Source organism: Drosophila biarmipes, chromosome X, assembly GCF_025231255.1.
Source record: "Drosophila biarmipes strain raj3 chromosome X, RU_DBia_V1.1, whole genome shotgun sequence".
NCBI classification, from domain to species: Eukaryota; Metazoa; Arthropoda; class Insecta; order Diptera; family Drosophilidae; genus Drosophila; species Drosophila biarmipes.
In genome coordinates, this window is record NC_066611.1 from 6631627 (window position 1) to 6649238 (window position 17612).

Here is a 17612-nt window from a genome sequence, read left to right on the forward strand (position 1 = left end):
TAAAGAACCCATCAAACACATTTTAATCGCTAAAACAATAATAAAACTCCCAATGGAGTCACAGTCAATGAATTATTGTTTACAATTTATCAGCGATACCCCCCGAAAACATTTTTAAAATGCACTTAAAAATTCGATTGCAGAAATTCCAAAGAAACATCCAAAAAAATATTTCAATTTTTTGGTCGTGGTGACGACATTCTTTTCACCCTTCTCTTAACACTTGTCATAATTTGTTCGTATTTCATTCAGGAGTTTTTTTGTATTCGCCTTTCGGGCAGTAATTATGCGATTACAAGCTTTTTTTCGATTCGTCGGATGCGTGTTGTTGAAATATTTGAACAACAGCATTGGATTTGTGGGTTCATTGTTTGGGTTCTTTTATATTGTTTTCTTTTTTTTTGCGTTTCCCCTAATGAACGTGAAATTATTTTCGTTTATGATTGAAAGTATTTCATTAGCTGCCGCTGCGAGAAAAGATACGAGTGAATGTATCTGTATCTATTGAGGCGTCCGATTCGCCGGCGCGGAATGTGCTAGTTCATTGCGTTGTGTTAATTAATGCGCCCTGAAATCAGTCGGTGGTTCGATGTTTGATTAATGGCAGGTTTGCCAGGCTAGCGGAAGATACATTTGTATCTCTGGCTATGGCTATGCAAATGCAGCAAGCAATTGACCATTTTGCGGTCGAGACGCCGTTGTTGCAACTGCAGCTGCGTCTGAGACTGTATCCAGGGGAGTAGAAAGAGGATTTCTAGGGGGTTAAACATTTGTTTTTATATTAAAATATTGAAACAATAATTGTAACTAAAAATAAACATTTTTTTCTTGTAGAATATTGTATAAATATTTTGGATTCTTCCCTCAAGCCAGAAGAAAATATTTATAAATATTTATATTTATAACCTAATGAATATATATATAAATTTCTTATATATAAATTTCTTAGGAACCCCTTTTCCCTAAACAAAATCCTTTGTGCGCCACTGTCTGTACTTCGTACTTCGCATCTGCATTTGCATCTTTGCGGTTCATTTGAGGTGTTTGCCGGCTGCTCGAGTGACTTTGGCACTACGCCTTCTTTCTCCAGCTCGCCCTTTCCCTGGGCAACTCTCTTTTGATTGATTTCGATTCACTTCGTGCCCGGCTGGGTGTTATTCAATTTTTGTGCCATATCATAAATTTAATTTGAGATGAAAATCCCAAAGATATGCCGCATTATCCAGAGCCCGTGCTGCTGGCCTGGCCCATTGTATCCCACAGATGCGGCGGCCCCAGATACAGATACGTTTCGATCGCCCGGCCGCAATAACGGATTACATTCGAAATTGTTTGGCATTGGCGCTCGCTCCCTCCCAAATCCCGCCCAAGCCCAAGCCCCCCCGCCCATGCCCCAAGTGTTTTTCCAATATTACACGATGACTTTGAATATTTTGTCTGGGCACATCATGGGTGGGATTTTGTGATTAGAGCGATACACCAGCACCAGCACCAGCACCAGCACCATCGCCAGCACCAGTTTCCAATCGGATAAAGAGGGCGGCAAGTGTAACAAATATGCTGGGCACTGGCTGTCGGTCGGACATGGGACTACAACCTACAAGCTACAAGCTACAAACTGCCGGATACCAAAATGGAATCCACACTTATTCTGATTGTTTGCCCAGCAGCTCTCCTCCTGCTCCTCCTGCTCCTCCCCCGTCCATTTTGGCTGGTGGAAAACCAGTTTTGGGTTATTTGAAAATGCTGAACCGGAGCCAAGAATGATTTTTGGTTAGCATTTCGGGAAATCGATGGATATATTGTAGTTCAACTGTGGGGATAAATGCAGATTGGGCGGATGCAATCGTTGTAACTGGGGGGGAAAAACAATTAACATTTGATAAGCGGTGACCAGAGCCGCTGGCAATGGGGGGAGTAGTAGAATTTTGATCTTAATTGTGGTTTAAATAAGGTTCAAATAAGGTAAAAAAGATAAATGCTTATACTTTTCATAATTACCCCTAAATTATATAAAAATAAACAATTAAATATATTAAAAAATAAGGAAAACAAGAAGATTTGCTTGCGAAAAGAATATAAATAATAAAAGGCAAACCCCAAAGATGATGGTAAAGCGTAACGAAAGGTCACAAGGTTGTTGTCTCTCAGACAACCCAACTTAATTATTTACCCAAATATTTTGCACTCCCCTTTCTAGAACCGAATTAACCCATCCAGCAGCCATGAAAAAGATCTAAAACCGTTTAGGAAAAAGGATAACGGAGCCCAGAGCGAGTGGAAATCCGATAGATACGGGACTTCGACGGAGGCATTTTCAGCGCATCGAGGCAGATATCTTGCCATCCGTGGGTGGCGATGCCACCGAGGCCCCTGTGGGCCCCACCTGCCCCTGCCCCTGCCCATGCATCGAACGGGGTGCAGACGACTCGCGATCGCCGCTGAGGGTTAATCCCTGCACTTGCCATTAACAATAATCATAATAATAATAGTGGTAGTAATTAATAAGCGACGAGAGCGCAAAAAAAGAAAGGAGAAGAGAAAACAAACAACCATAATTAAATAATAAATAATCGACATAAATCGTGCAGTGAAGTGTGCACTCTCGCACCCTCGGTACAGTGAACACCAGACACAAAATGACTATGAAATCGATGAAGTACTCCGATTGTGATACCATCATGGATGGCTACAATCCGGTGCCACCGCCCCTGCCCCGCCGAGTGCCCCCCGTGCGAAATATCTACGCTGAGCCCTTTGCCCACGAGCCGAACCATTCCAGCAGGTAAATAATACATTTAATGCACTGGGAGAAATTCCCTTGTAGTCAGAAAATATTTCTCAGGTCAAATAGCATATTTGAAAGCGGAAATAATCAAATTTTTTCTTAGAAAACCTAAATATTCTTACATTAAATAAATTATATATTTTATTTTAATTATTTTAAAGTAGATTTTAATTAGTTTTTTTTAATTAATTTTAATTGCCTGAACCAGGTTAAATTATATTCCTTCTAACTCAAGGGGATAAATATAAAGAAATGTTTTTCTAAAATCTGAAATAAAAATATAAAATTTTGACATAATCTGTAGGTGCTAGTTATGAAAGAATTTTATAAGAATTTTTTTCAAACTACTTATAAATTTTTATAAATGACCCTAAATACTTTAGAACTTTAAGTATGCATAAGATATTCATTAATTCAATGTTAAATATAATTACGTTTTATATTTCTTTAAATTATAACGATATTTTTCATATGATTTTTCCCAGTGCACTCACCTGCACACCTGTGCAAATAATTGTAATTAAGTCGAGTGTCATCGCGAATTTACAGCGCCATCAAAATGCCAGGGACAACGGCAAATGGCGATTATGCACGGGTCAACTGGGGTCAACTGCTTCGAGAGCCGTCTGCCTGGCACGGCCATAAAATCATTGCCAAAATATTGCCACAGATTCAAGACTTAATTAACATTCGAGTCCTCGGGTCTGTTGCGTTGAAGCGCATATAATAATTTGAAAATAGAGCAGTCCCGGGGTAAAGCAAACCTCTCTGGCGATTCAATCTTAATTTGAATCGCAAAATAAACTAAAGCCTTGCATATCGAGTGCTTTCAACCATAATTAAATGGCAATTTCAATACGAAAATATAGCCGGCGTTTGTAAGATGATGTGCCTTGTAAGTGTTTTGTATCATAATTGAGCGGTTTACCTTACAAGTATTTGTAGACATGACAGGAGGTAAATTAAATTAGGGGAAGTGGCGGTTAGGGTTTAAATAAAAGGGTTTAATTTTTGTTATGGTTTTCAATTAAACGAGAAACACAAATGTTGTTTCATAGAAGAACCTAAAATCATCTATAAAATCCTAGGACAAGACGAGCTTTAATGATAACTTTAAGTGAAGGCTGAAATAAAACATATCCGTGACCCAGAATGTATGTTAACCCCTTGAGATTTCCCTGGAAAAACCCAGTTTCTTTATTGCCGTGTCACCTTAAGGTGTTGCCTTGTTTTCCTTTTTCCTTTTTTTTTTTTCGAAAAAACTCCATTCTCCGGCGCAATCATGCCCAATTCAAACGCAAGAAACTGGAACACAATTGCAATAAACGCACGCCTCGATGAGTAGCTCCTATATTTTGTACCCATCCTTAGCTCTTTTTCCCCCCGTCGTTTTTTTGTCCATCCTCCCACTCAAATGCCACAGAGTTGCATATTGAAAAAAGGAAAATATGTGTGTATATAGATGGAGGAGCCGGGCGGATGATAAAGAAATGTCCCATATAAAGCGGCGTGAGTCGAGTGTACAATATGCATTTTCATATCTGAATAAATAGACAGGCGAGAGGTGCGGAGTTCTCACTGGGATACAATACTTTTATACTCACATATATATGTATTTATATGTATATTTATATATGTGCAGCCCACAACAATGGCCGGAGGGGCGAGGGGGCGGTAACGAGGGCAGACAGATGGAAGAGCTTACGAGGACGAGCTCACGAGGATGTGGATGAGGACGAGGCTGTGGATGGGTATGTGGATGTGGATGAGGGGCAACAACGGCCAAGTGGTAACCAACAGTCAGCCAACTGGTACAAGAGGCGGGATGCACAGGAAAAAAAATATTACCAATTGGTCAGGTTTTGGGGGTTTATTTTTGAGAAAAAGATTGATTAAAAATATAAGATATTTTATTTATTTACAATACACATTTAAAAAATTTTTTTTAAAACAGTTTGGGATAGTTTGGTAATAAATTCTGTTTCCATTTTGACAGTTTTGGTATTGTTACACCTAGAAAAATTAAAGTATTCAAATATTTTAAAATATTAAAATAGTTAGTTTTAATATTTGAAAGATCACATTTTGACCAATCAAAAACTATTTTTCCAAAGTTGGTAGAGGTAATTCAAATAAAATTATATTTTTTTCATTTTTAATACATTAATTTAATTAATAACTTAAATGCATTAAACAAATATGATATTATATATACATTTTACCTTAGAAAATTCATATAAAAGAAAGGAAAATATTTTATAACAGCTAAAACTAATCAACCAATTATTTCAGTGCTTTTTTTAAACTAAAAAAATATTTTTAACGCTCAGTAATTTTCACACCGAGAAAAAAATCAAATCAGGATAATATTAACATTTTAAAAAAATTAAAGACATTTCCAATGACTTAAAAAAATCAAACAGTATCTTTTGCCATTTCAAAATTTAAGAAATAAAAATTATAAAAAGCATATCTATTTACAAAACAAGTACGAAAGTAGTGCCTATTTTCCCGCTGTGCAGTGGGCGTTTGGTCGCGTGGGCGTGGCCGTGGGCGCTGTGTGTTTCGGCAGTGCGGCGCAATATGTTTGCCTGTCAGTTTCATGCATTTCATATCGAAAACCATTCGTACTTTTACTTGAGTGAGTTTTATGAGCAACGAGCCGAGCCTGTGCGGGGATACACATATCCACGAGGATGCTCCACTGGCTACATTGTATCCTTTTTCCAGCTCAAAAACGGACGGGGGACCTCGGCAGCGGGGCTCTTCCCCAGCATCAGTGGCCCTGTTTATATGCATAGTTTTCGGTTGGCTCTGCGATTGCAAACTGCGAAGTGGGTTAGATTGTGTTCCGCTGCCTGTGCTCGCTCAGCTTTTATATTAAATGAAAATTCCAATTACTTTTTATGGGACTACCGTCAGAGGGGGCCAACTTAAATAGTTGAATACCAGACCAGAGAGTGGGAAAAATAACACTATCCTGGGACAGCAGGGATACCCGCCCCATTTTAAGCCATGCGAATATGCTGGCACTAGTAAATATGCTAGATTTATTTATACATGTATTGAAAAACTAGAATTTTAAGCACTTTTCTCCGCGTCGATTTAAGTCCCCCTGAATGTCAAAGTTCCATTTCGCATTTAAGCTGCACAAATTCAAAACCAAAAAAATTACAATAAATATTTTCCCATTTTCTCTCCCTTTTTTCGCCACTTTTAGGTAAGTTATGGAAACATTCTGGCAGCCCAGGAATACGAATGCGAATGCGACTATATAGTGTATGTATGTATGCTTCGGGGTGGGTATAAATATAGGTACATGCATATTCGAGGAGCGCGGAGCGAGGAGCGAGGAGGGCAGGAAAAGCGCCACTGCAGAACTTGGAAAAGCCGGGGGAATTTAATAATTCAAGTGGCCGGGCGAAGGGCGAAGGCCTCTCTAATGACCTACTTGAAAACAAACAACAACAGTAACGAAAAAAGTATGACTACCCACCGGTGAGCCACCCACTACAGAACCACCCACTCTGGCACCACCCACCACCCACCACACATAAGTAATTTGTGTGTGCTCGTGTGGGTCAGGTGGTTTTTCGGTAGCCAGAAACTTGTTTAGTTTTCGGTTTGGCTTGGCTTAGTTCAGTTTTCCATTTTCTATTTTCTATTTTCAGCTTTCGACTTGACTTGCAAGTTTAGTTTTGCACTTCAAGTGCATTTCACTAGCCAAAAATCCCACACAAAACATAACCTCTTGACCCAGTCCAATCAATAAGCCGCCGCCACTCATCTTCTTGGGCAAAGGAAAAGCACCCCCCCTCCCGGAAAAAATCGTGATGAACATTATGATTGAAATGCCGAGCTTCGTATCATTTCGTTGGACAAACAAGTCGCACAAAACTCCGAAGTGGGGGACATGTCATATAGCATATATATACCATACCATACCATACCATACCATACCATACCATACCATATCGTATTCCTATGGCACTGGGGGCCCAACTCGATTTTGCTCGTTAGACAACATTTGTTTCGGACAGTTGGCAACTAATTTGTTTTGAAATGGATGTCGAGAGTGTCCTCGACGACCCCCAGGACTTCGCTTTGTGGCTGTGGTGCCGGGGGTGCCAGGGGTCAGGGGTCAGCAAATTGAATAAAAAAGGCACAAGAAATTCGGAGACAAGGAGCAGGCAGCCGAAAATGCCATGAACATGTGCAGATTTTCCTTCAGCCATGCCCCAGAAAATAAGGGAACCCTCCTGGCTTGACAGTAATATTATGCCACATTTCTGATAGATCTCAACAGGGAAATTAATATTTGTTGTTGATCCCCTTAAGCCCTTTTTATAGGAATTTAGGATTTATGTGGAGAAATATGCCAAAAACCTAGTAATTTAAAGTCATACTTGACACTCCATTTGAAATAACTTTTTTTCTCTACAATTTCAACCATTTGTACGAGATCTTTATGAATATATATTTGTTTGATATTGAAACGGTTTTGAAATAGTTAGGGTGTGAAAATTTTGGTTTATAAACCGCTTTCCAACACTGTTTCATTATGTGCAAATAAAACTAAAGAATCTGTGATTTTCAGGGATGTATTTTTAGTGAAATAAGGTTGCCAGATCCAGTAATTTTTGTAGTTCAAAGTTTAATAGCTCTTAAAACTTGTGGGATGCTGAATCCGACTCCTTTTCGGGTTCGTTTTCAACGACTTCTCCCGCATTCGCTGAGCATTCAGCAATGCCAAAAGGAGGTAATTCCAGTGACACCCCTGGCAAATCCATTATCAAGGGAGCGGAATCAGTTCCTATCAGGTCCCCGAATATAGACCTAGCACTTGGCAGATAAAAACTTGGATCCTGATCGGGGTTTAAAAGACCAAGAGGTTCTTCGGAAGCTTTAGAATCGTTGGTGTCTGGACTAGTTGGTAAAATGGCAGGACTTGTGTCTGCGAATTGGGAATCCATCAGGGTAAAAAGTTCGGGAAGGGGCACCGCCACTTCATCTCTATCCTCTCGTTCCTCAAAGTTCGATCTTTCTTGCACCAGAGTTTGCAAATTGGAGCCCACGGATATGGATAAAGCGGATTCACCGAGCTCGTCTAGTAAGTCCTCTCGGGTATTGGATATATTATCTAGAAATGTAATATATTATAAACTTTTATGTTGATTTCTATATATTTTACTTACCTAAGGGCTTTCTCCTTTTAGTTTTATTCAGTGAAGGTTTAAGGCTACGCCTATTAACCTTTTTCTGCAAACTCTGGGAACTACTTGCCCTGGGTCTTTCGGTAATGGTTAAACTTCTTTCCGGCGGCTCGGCAATTGTCACCGATTTTGTGGAACTCCTGCGCTCCAAGCGGGGAGATTTCAAAGAGGTACTAGGACCGGGTGATGTCTCGGCAGGATTTTTGGCTACGGGATTACCACTGGGCACTGGAATTGGCACGCCAGTAATGGGGGCCACTGTCTGCCGCAGTCTCTTGTTCTCGGCAAACAGAAGAGCCCTTAGACTCTTCATTTCCTCAATGAGCTTCGATCGGCGCTGCTGCAACTCCCTCAACTTACGATGTTCCCCCTCCAAACTGGCATAAAGTTGGGCAAATAGGGCGTTATTCTGATCCCGCTGGCGATTTTGGGCTTCCAGGCGGTTTGAGCGGTTCAAAGACCCACTGGGAGTGATCTTTAAGCTCTTGTTATCCTCCTCGGGTTTCTTTTCGGCCATTTTTAAATCCTAGCTTGCCCTCAGCTGGAAATTTCAAATTTTGTTGTGTAAAATAGAGCCTACAAACTTATATAACTTAAAAACTGGCAGTGCTATCAAGGGTTGTGTAGGTAAATTACTCATAGAAAAAATATTTTAAATTAATTTGTTAAACAAAAATAACATTGGTTAAATAGTTACAGTTTTTTTGGGCCGACAAGATAGCAAGTTTTTATACGAAATGACACGCTTATCCCCTGACATTACAGTTTTTTCGCCCCCAATGACAGTGTTTTAAATTGATAAAGTCACAAAATGTGCACCGCCCACGCCCCCCCAGAAAAGTACAAATAAATCGGAGTGCGATTTTATTTGCACTCCCTTAGCTGCCATTATCCCGGCCTTTTAGCCACTCTCAAATTGGTCGAACTATTAAAGTGAAAAAGTTTTCAGCTTCTGTTTTCTGTTTTCCCCCCTGCAAGGCCCTGGAATTGGTAGCATTTTATGCGGACTCTCATATTTTGGCAGACAAACTTCAAACTATTGTTGTGGCAAGTCAATGAACTGGCAAAATCGCCTAATATTTCCACACTCCCAGACACTTGTCTTGTTTTTTTTTTGCGGCTCCTCTGTTGGGCAAAAAGGAGTTTTCCCCGGGAGCTCGGTGTTTTGTGCTCTGAATGGCCAAGTATATTAAAAGTCTATTTCTTTTGGCAAGACAATAAAGCAGCGCTGGTGGGGATAGTGGTGAAGGACAGTGGTTTTGTTGTAACAAAAGGACACGAAGATGAAGTAGGAGCCGAGTGGGATTCAGGATTCAGGATTCAGGACTTGGGATCCTGGGATCCCAGGTCTTTGGCAGTGGGATGAATGAGCCCGACTGGCGGGTGGCTATTGTTCTACTTCGCGAAATAGCGCACATAAAAAGCCAAAGAACGTCGGCCATAAATGATAAAAAAAAAACAAGAATAGGAGGGCGGAGAAAATTGGTGGAAGCCCAAACTGAACCCGAAGTGGGGATAAATGACAGCCAACTGGCAGCCAGACAGAGGCGCTGTAAAGGGGGGTCAGGGTGCCGGAAAAAAGAGCCAGAAAAATGGGGAGAATCCCGGAGAAAGGACGGGGGCCAGAAGACAGAGGCGCTGTGGATGGGGAAAGGGCCAGTAAAATGGAATAAAATGCCAGGCCGACATCGACATTTTCCCGCCCCAAGAGCCCCCCCTCCTACGCCCCTGTCAATTCCGACGACGTCTACGAGGAAAAGGGTTAAAAATGTTTCATTGCCTCGACAGGACTGCGAAGACAACATATGCCAATAATTTACGCAATTTAGACAAAGTAAAAAAATACAAAAAAGGAGAGGAGAAAAACTCAAGATGGGGGGGGAAATAAAACAAACAGAAAGCTGGCAAGGCCTAAGGAAAATCCCTTGGAACAGGGGGCTTGTGTCCAAAAACCACCCAAACATACAGGCCATTCCCCCCCAGAAAAGCAAACCGAATTGATGCTCAATTTTATATTTTAAATGTTATTCAAATTGTGTCACATTTCTCAGTGTAATGGCTTGGAATTGTCTGCCGGGCAAAGGGTTGTTGTTTTCGAATGTTGTGGCTTGCTGTAGGAACTCCCCTCCAATTGCCAAACCCCATTTTATTTATCGACTGCCATTTCTCCAGGCGTGTATATATAGGGATATATATATATTGGGTTATCGGAGAGATGCCTTAGAAATGAGCGATGCCATGCGATGCTCAGGCGATTTAAATGCGCTAAGCTAATTAGCTGTGGCCAACAACACCGAGAAGTTGGCCAACGCAACTGACCCTCAGAGGTTGGGCTTGCGGAAATTGCGTCATTAACAGCCGCTTAGTGTAGTGTGTGTGGTAAATAAATACAATGTACCTTGTAAATGCACAGGCAAGGTCAGGGAAATAGCCCTAAGCAAGACATAATAATTAAAAAATATATAAATCGTGCTTAAATCTTATTTTTACTGAAAACTTCCAAAGAGTTCCAATGTTTTAGAAAAACTAAAACTGAATAGGACTTTATAAACCTTTATTAAAAAAAAAAATTGGAAAGATGTAGGACCCTACTTTTTGTCATAACATTTTCAAATAAATTCAGTCAGTTAGTCAGAAATCAAGCTTTTTTCATAAGGACATAAGTTAAAGAAGAGGATGGAAAAGTATACAGCTTATCAAAATTTGATGAATTTATTTTCTGAATCTTGTAAAACTTTTTTATTTTTTATAAAATAATTTTTTTTTTGAAAATCAAGCCAGTGCCAGTCACATTTCAGTTTGTCTCTCAGTAAAGCATAAAGAAGAAAATACAAATTTCCCTTTACGCTTCCCCCACCACTGCCAAATCATATCCCATTCCCAGCGCTATTATTATGACCGCAATCGTGCTTATGCTATATCCACACCACGCGTCCGCTGGCGCAACATTAACCCTAAGACCTTCGATTAATGCCGGCTCAAAAGACACAAGAAGGGAAGCGAACAAAAAGCGAGGAACAAAGTCTCGTAATGAGACTGCCATTCCGATGATATGACATCTTGTTGTTTGGGACCACTCGACTGGAGGACTCAGGGACCAAAGGACCGAAGGACCTCTTCTCTGCCCTATTTTGCACCCATCTCAATTACAGTCCTTCAGCGGAGAGTCATCTTCATCGCCATCGCCATCGCCACAGCCCCCGACCCCGACAACTTGCCGACTCCTTTGGTCATTTCACCTGCCTCCAGGGGTAACTTTCCAAGGTGAACTCCTTAACCTACTGACCCCTGGCCATCTGGCCAACTGCCCGCCCCCTGCTAATGATGTCCAATTCAGTGTTCGATCCGACTTCCCCGGAGGCCAGAACAAACGAAAACAAATCCGAGGCCGAGGCGGAAAAGGCGGAGGCCGAGCTACATGACATCTGGAGTACTAAACACTGGGAGGCCGGTACATCCTCGACTGCTAATTGGACAAGTGAAAGTGAAATGGGCTCCTGGCCCCAGTCCAGTTTTTTGTTCCCAGGAACGGGGCACCATTCGATGGCCAGCTAATCGTACACTTTGCAAAATAAACACGGGCCATAATTGGGTTCTGGGAATGGGCAAGATGCCGGGGGGGCGCAAAATATGTTTTATTTAATTGGATTACATGGACATGGCTTTCTTGTAATGAAAAACCTTTGTGTTTCCTTTAATTAGGGAAACAAAGTTACATCTCTTGTGATTTCCTTTTGATCTTTAAAATATGTTTTTCACAACGATGCACAGATAATTATAACTCATACTTGGTGTATTTGTATAAACTAAAAAAAAACTCAGCAAAATATTTAGTAGTGTATTTGTATTTAATATTTAATAATTACTTAGCACACCTGAAAAAAACACCTTTTCGAAAAATCTACAATCTATAAATTAAAATATTTCATAACCGTCGTTAAACATTTTAAAATTCTAAAATTTATTCAATTTAAAAAAAATTTTAATACTAAAATATATTTAAAGACTTTAGCAAAGGTATCTTTAACAATGTCATCTTATCTATCTTTTAAAGTATCGGTCAGATAAAGTTAACATAAAGTTAAATAGTTCGAAAAAAAACATAGCATAATATTGAGAAACTAATATTTCCAAATCAGCAAATAACTCCTTAACCAAAATTTACCATGACATTAAAAAATCCGTCCCAAGTGATATTTTTGTATTAGCCCCAAAAACATTTAATGCTTAAATCGAAACCATCCCTACGATTTTTCTCGCAGTGTAAGCCCGCTACGGAACTGCTAATAAGACGCACTCCTGCTCGACCAATGCCAAGTCAAAGGGAAAAGCTCTCGCCGCCCTTGCTCTTTATTTTCATTTTTATTTTTCAGTTCCTGTTTCTATTTCGGTTTCAGTTTCGGTTTCAGTGTCAAAGTCAGAGGCCGGGTCAAAAGGCGCATCAATGCTACTGAGCATATTTTGCGGTCGCCTTGCCTTTTTCCCCCCGCCCATTGCCATTTTCCATTTTCCAGCTGCCACAGAGCCCGGCTTTTCCTTACAACATTTTCCCTCCTCTTTTTTTCTACATCTTTTTGAGAACTTTCTGTGTGTGCCATGATGCTGCACAAAAAACTTCCGACAACAATTCTGCAAACGCAAGCAGGAAAACATAAATCTGGCTAAAGCTAAAACGCAAACTTTTATTTAAAAAAAAAAGGAAAAAGTCAGGGGCAAAGGAAAAAAATGGGAAAAATAAGAGGAGGAATTTTGTGTGAGTGCGTGCAAGTGATAGAGGGATTGGATAAAACAGAGACGACGAGTGCAGCCGAGAGGTCCCGAGTTTTGAGATTGGCCCCCAACTTGTGTGCCGGGGGACTCAACTAGGTCGACAGGGAAAAGGCGCTTCTCATAGACAAAGTAGGGAAATAATATACAAAAGATAATATTCATACATTTCACAAGGCCAGAATATTAGGTATGTCATAAAAATACTAAAATACTATAACTAAAAATAATTTTTTACTATAACCAGAATTTATAGATTTAGGCTTTTTATAAATTTTGGTTCAGCTCCAATCTATTCCACTCTTCCAATACTTTATCAACACTACCTACACTCCCAAATCTTTAGCAAAGCTTTACCAAGTCTTTACCAACACTACCAATATATTACCTACACCTTACCAACACTTAAAATTTATTTGATTTCTTTATTTAGTTTGATGAATCTCAGTTGTAGGGCATTACATAAGCTCCTTGAATGGTCCAAACCGCATTTTGCACTGGACATAAAAATGCGAAAACAAGCTCCTCTTCGTTCCCTAGACTTCTTACTAAAGTGAGAGAAAGAGAGGGATGTAGAATGGGCGAAAGAGAGGGAGCTACAGCGAAGTATCTTGGTATCTCCTTTTTTCTTTAAGCAAATGTCCACATTTTGACCATTTGAAATCCAAACAGGCAACTTTTATGTGTGCTCCTTTATATATATATATATATTCATTTTTTTTTGCTTAGTTTGCTACGTGTGAGTGTGGAACAGACTTTGGCTGCCATTTCGACTTGAGCTTGAAATTTTGCAACATGCCTTCGACATCTCTTGGGTATTTTTACGACTATCACAGACGGTCAAAAGACTGACCACAAAAGCCAAGGCGCCCAAGAGCCGCGACTTCGCCCCACCACTCCCTCTGCCCCTCTGTCCCTTGTGTATTTTTCTGGTTCTGGTTTTGGTTCTGGTTTAGGTTTAAAGCCAAGACCCAGAGCCAAGGAAAAAAAACCTAAAAAACTGAACAACAAAAAGTAGCCAGCTCCTGCCTCAAATGGATTTGGACAGAAACAAACACAGAGAGCCAAAATAAAAATAAAGGAAGCATAAAAAACAGATACAGAGCGAGAAAAGGGGGCTGGGTTGTCAGCGGGAGGGGGGAGCTCCCATGATGCACGTGATGCGATTCCTCGCTGGCTTAGAAGATACAAAGATACAAAGCCAAACAAGTAGAACAATCAGTGCTGACCATTGTATCTCACCAAAAAGTAGCCAAGTTGGCTTAAAGTGAGATGAAGATTTGGGGATTTTTAACAAGATATAAATCTCTTTTAAATAAGATACTAAAAAGGTTATATTTTTACTGGGTTGTATAAATATTGTATATTTTAAAATAGTTTAGAAAAGGGCTTATGACACACAAGTACCTATCGAAATATCCCTTAAAAAATATTATCGAAGATTTTTGGAACCCTTAACCGTAATCCCCTTTGGCTATAAAAAGGCCAAGAAAGCAGCTCCAAAGACTGCGACTCTATTGGATTCGATTCGAGAAGAAAGCTGAAGAGAAGAGCAGGCTTTAGCCAGCTGATTTGCCGCCAATTAGCAACTAAGTGGATTTGTAGACTGAAAGCTTAGCCCCAGGCTGCTGGGGGTGGTGCCCTGGGTGGTGCGGTGGGTGGTGGTTGGGTGGCTGGGTGCCTGGCCAGCGGTGCTCTCGGCTGTCTGTAACGGTGTTACGTGCCAGGTCGAAATGTGAAAAAGTTGCCAATATTTATATCGATAAACAAAGTAGGAATAAACATCAGCGATTCGAAAGACACTGGGAGAAATAATATTGAATCCCTTTGTGATAAGGTTTTTTGTAATTTTTTCATTTAATTTATAATGGGGTCCTTCTAGGGTCCTTAGAAAAATCCTTATCATAATAAGTCTCAATATTTAAAACTAACTAGCCAGTTTTTAGGACCCTACTTTAGTTTGGTATATATTTAAATATTTATTCGAGTTTTTTGAAAAATCTATCATATTATTTATAGATTATTATATACTGATTATATATTGTATTTTAATTAATTTTAATTAATTTTGGGACTTTTCCTGGGTCCTTATATTAGTATAGTAAATATTTCAATACATTTATCTCCCTTTTAAAATCAATATTATATATAGATTATTATATCTTTTGCATTTTTCGTTTAAATGCTTTTATAGTATAATATCCTTGGGGAGCCAGTAGAACACCCTTCATATTTTTGTTTATTTATTTAGATTTTTTCAGTGTAGTGGAGGCAGCTCCATGGATGGGTCTTAGTCGAAAGCCACGTGTATGGGATGCGTACGTGCTGCTGTTGAAAGGCGGTGGAGTGGGTCTGGGCTCCCGCTGGTGGTGAGTGGGTGGTGCAGGGTGGACCTGTTTTTTCTTGTTTTTTTTTCGGGTGGCTCAGTGCCGGAGGCCAAGGGGCAACCTACTGGCGAACTACTACGTGCCCGGGCCCAGAACGAGACAAGTTAAATCGTCGCGTTATTGATGGCGAATGTACGTGATAGGCTCACATGCCACATAGCACTGCCATGATGAACATCATCATGACGATGATTATGATAATGCCGATGCTCCTGCTGATCATCATCATTTCGGTAATGGCCATAATGAAGGCTGAAGGGAACTTTTGCGTCGACAACAGCTTTCAACAAGCATCGAGCCCACCTGTGTGCACGCTTTTCCAACACACAAAAAAACTTTTCTTTTCTGGCCCCGTTTCCGCCTCCTCCTCCTCCTCGTCCTCCTCCGCCCCTGAAATTCCCGTGACTTTTCCATACTTTTACCGCCCGCCCCCACATTATGGTGGCTGATGAGCAGACCTCTTAGCTTAATGTGATTAAAGAGACTTGGCATTGGATTTTATGTTGGCCAGATTGGAAATTTTGACCTGTTTTCATCCGATTTTCCAGCGGCTTTTGTCTCGCCGGCAGATTGGATTTTCTTTGACATAACTAATGGCTGAAGATAATTTTGTCACTGGAAAATGGTCTTTGCTATATTAGACTTTAGTGCACATAGAAAAAGGAGCAAAGAAATCGATGGGGAATGTCTCGCTTTTTCATTAAAAAATTCCCAAGAAGCTATTAGTTTTCCAGTATGCCAATTGCAGGCTTTTTATTCAAGATATTACAACCACTGCTCTGCTGCACCTTTCCTTTTCGAAACATCTAAACAAAATAATTGCGTGTTTTTGCGTTCGGCACACAGGCAGGGTTTTTGCTGACTCATAAAAGCGCCCTTCCGACAAAAAAGCACCCAACACGACTGCAACTGACAATTTAACATTTAATTAAAAATCAATTAAAAACGTATTTTTGCACTTTGCTGTGTGGACGAGCCGGAGCCAGGGAAAAAAGAAAGCATATAGACAGGGCAGATAGGTATCCGATGGTGTACGTATATGTATGAGTGTGGAGAAGCCCGAGTGGAAAGTTAGGAGGGGCAAATCAGGGAGGTCCAAAAGGGAGCAATGTGTTCACTGAAAACAAGGGAACTCCTAATGATATAATACTTATTTATTTAAATTTATGAAACAGTGTTTAAAAATGTCATCAAAAATAATAAATAACTTGATCCTTGATAAATCAAGGATGTTTTATATTTTATATGATATGATATATTAGATATATGATATGATATTATTAGATGGTATTATCATATGATATTGTTATGTGATACTTTTTCATTAGATTATAATATGATGTTATGCTTATGATATTGTAATACATCTCCCTGTTTTCCGTTTTCCATGTTTATGTTGTTTCATTATTGGAACTGAAGTTGAAATTGAAAGAGCTTAATTGAATTAATGCTCGTCATGAATGGGGCGCCTTAGATGAGGCTGCCTGCAATGGGGCATTTATTCTCTCATAATTCTTCGATTGCCGATGTTTGAACTCTGATGGGAATTCGTCTCGCCATTCAATCAACGACTGCAAATTAAATGCCGCCGTCCGAGGAGTGGGCAGTGTGGGGTTAAGACGGGGTGGGCCACCCGCATTTATTGATTCGAATGACCCCCTCAAGAAGACTTAACCCTTTTGTGAAAGGGTCGCGACATCGGACATCGTTTATCATTAAATTGCAATTAAAATTGACACGAAATTTGATTTATATAAGTATGGCACATACAAATTATAATGCAAGCTCGAGTTAAGGGGTTGATTGACCGACGGGATTGGGTTTCACATTTGACTTGCGATTGGCCAGGAGTTGAGTTGCAATTAGGGGTTTGGAAAATAATTATTTAATATATATAAGACATCTTAAAGATAGAAAAATTTAACACTCTCCATACTCGAAATTCTATTTTTCACGAACCTGCTTTTCCAGCTCTCATTCTGATCGCCTGACAGCCGTTAATTTGGCCACTTTAATGCCGATGATTATGACGCCGTTGATTAGAGAGGAAAAACAGAAAACAGAAAACGGGAAAATTTGAATTCATTTGAATTTGCATATAGAACGAAAACATTTTGTTGGGCGTTCCATAAAATTTTGTTCGATTCGGATTCGGAATTGGAATCGGAATCGTTTTATGGTTATGATGTGTCAGATGCGGGCTGTTTCATGTTGGTCATGTTGTTTGCTCCGAAAAAGCCCAAGTCAATAAAACGCACTGGGTGGTGTCACTCAAGTGAAAAGTCCGCCGAGAGGAAAAGCCAAGGGAACGAGCAGAGCAGAAATGAAAAAGACGACGGAAAAGCGAAGATTAAAGAAGAATTGATGTGCATAAGACGGCGGCAATCAAACAATCGGTGGGGATTTCTTCTGCCTCGGCTCCTCTGCTCTCTGCTTTTTATTATTTTATATGGCAGG

The 17612-nt window shown here is 40.0% G+C and overlaps 2 protein-coding genes across 6 annotated transcripts in view; one reads left to right on the forward strand and one right to left on the reverse strand.

Moving 5' to 3' along the window:
• The window catches only part of LOC108024497 (teneurin-a), a 146942-nt gene that overhangs the window by 26606 nt on the left and 102724 nt on the right, over nt 1-17612 (forward strand). For all 5 annotated transcript variants that reach the window (XM_017094432.3, XM_017094431.3, XM_017094433.3 and 2 more), the window contains one exon: nt 2201-2785. In XM_017094432.3, the coding sequence (XP_016949921.1) occupies nt 2640-2785 (146 nt within the window). In that variant the 5' untranslated portion in view covers nt 2201-2639. The remainder of the gene's footprint in view (nt 1-2200; nt 2786-17612) is intronic.
• On the reverse strand, nt 7374-8608 carry LOC108024498 (uncharacterized). The gene is made up of 2 exons (XM_017094434.3): nt 7984-8608; nt 7374-7928 (listed from the first exon to the last, which is right to left on the reverse strand). The coding sequence occupies exons 1-2, from the start codon at nt 8516-8518 to the stop codon at nt 7453-7455; spliced, it is 1011 nt and encodes a 336-aa protein (XP_016949923.1). The 5' UTR covers nt 8519-8608; the 3' UTR covers nt 7374-7452.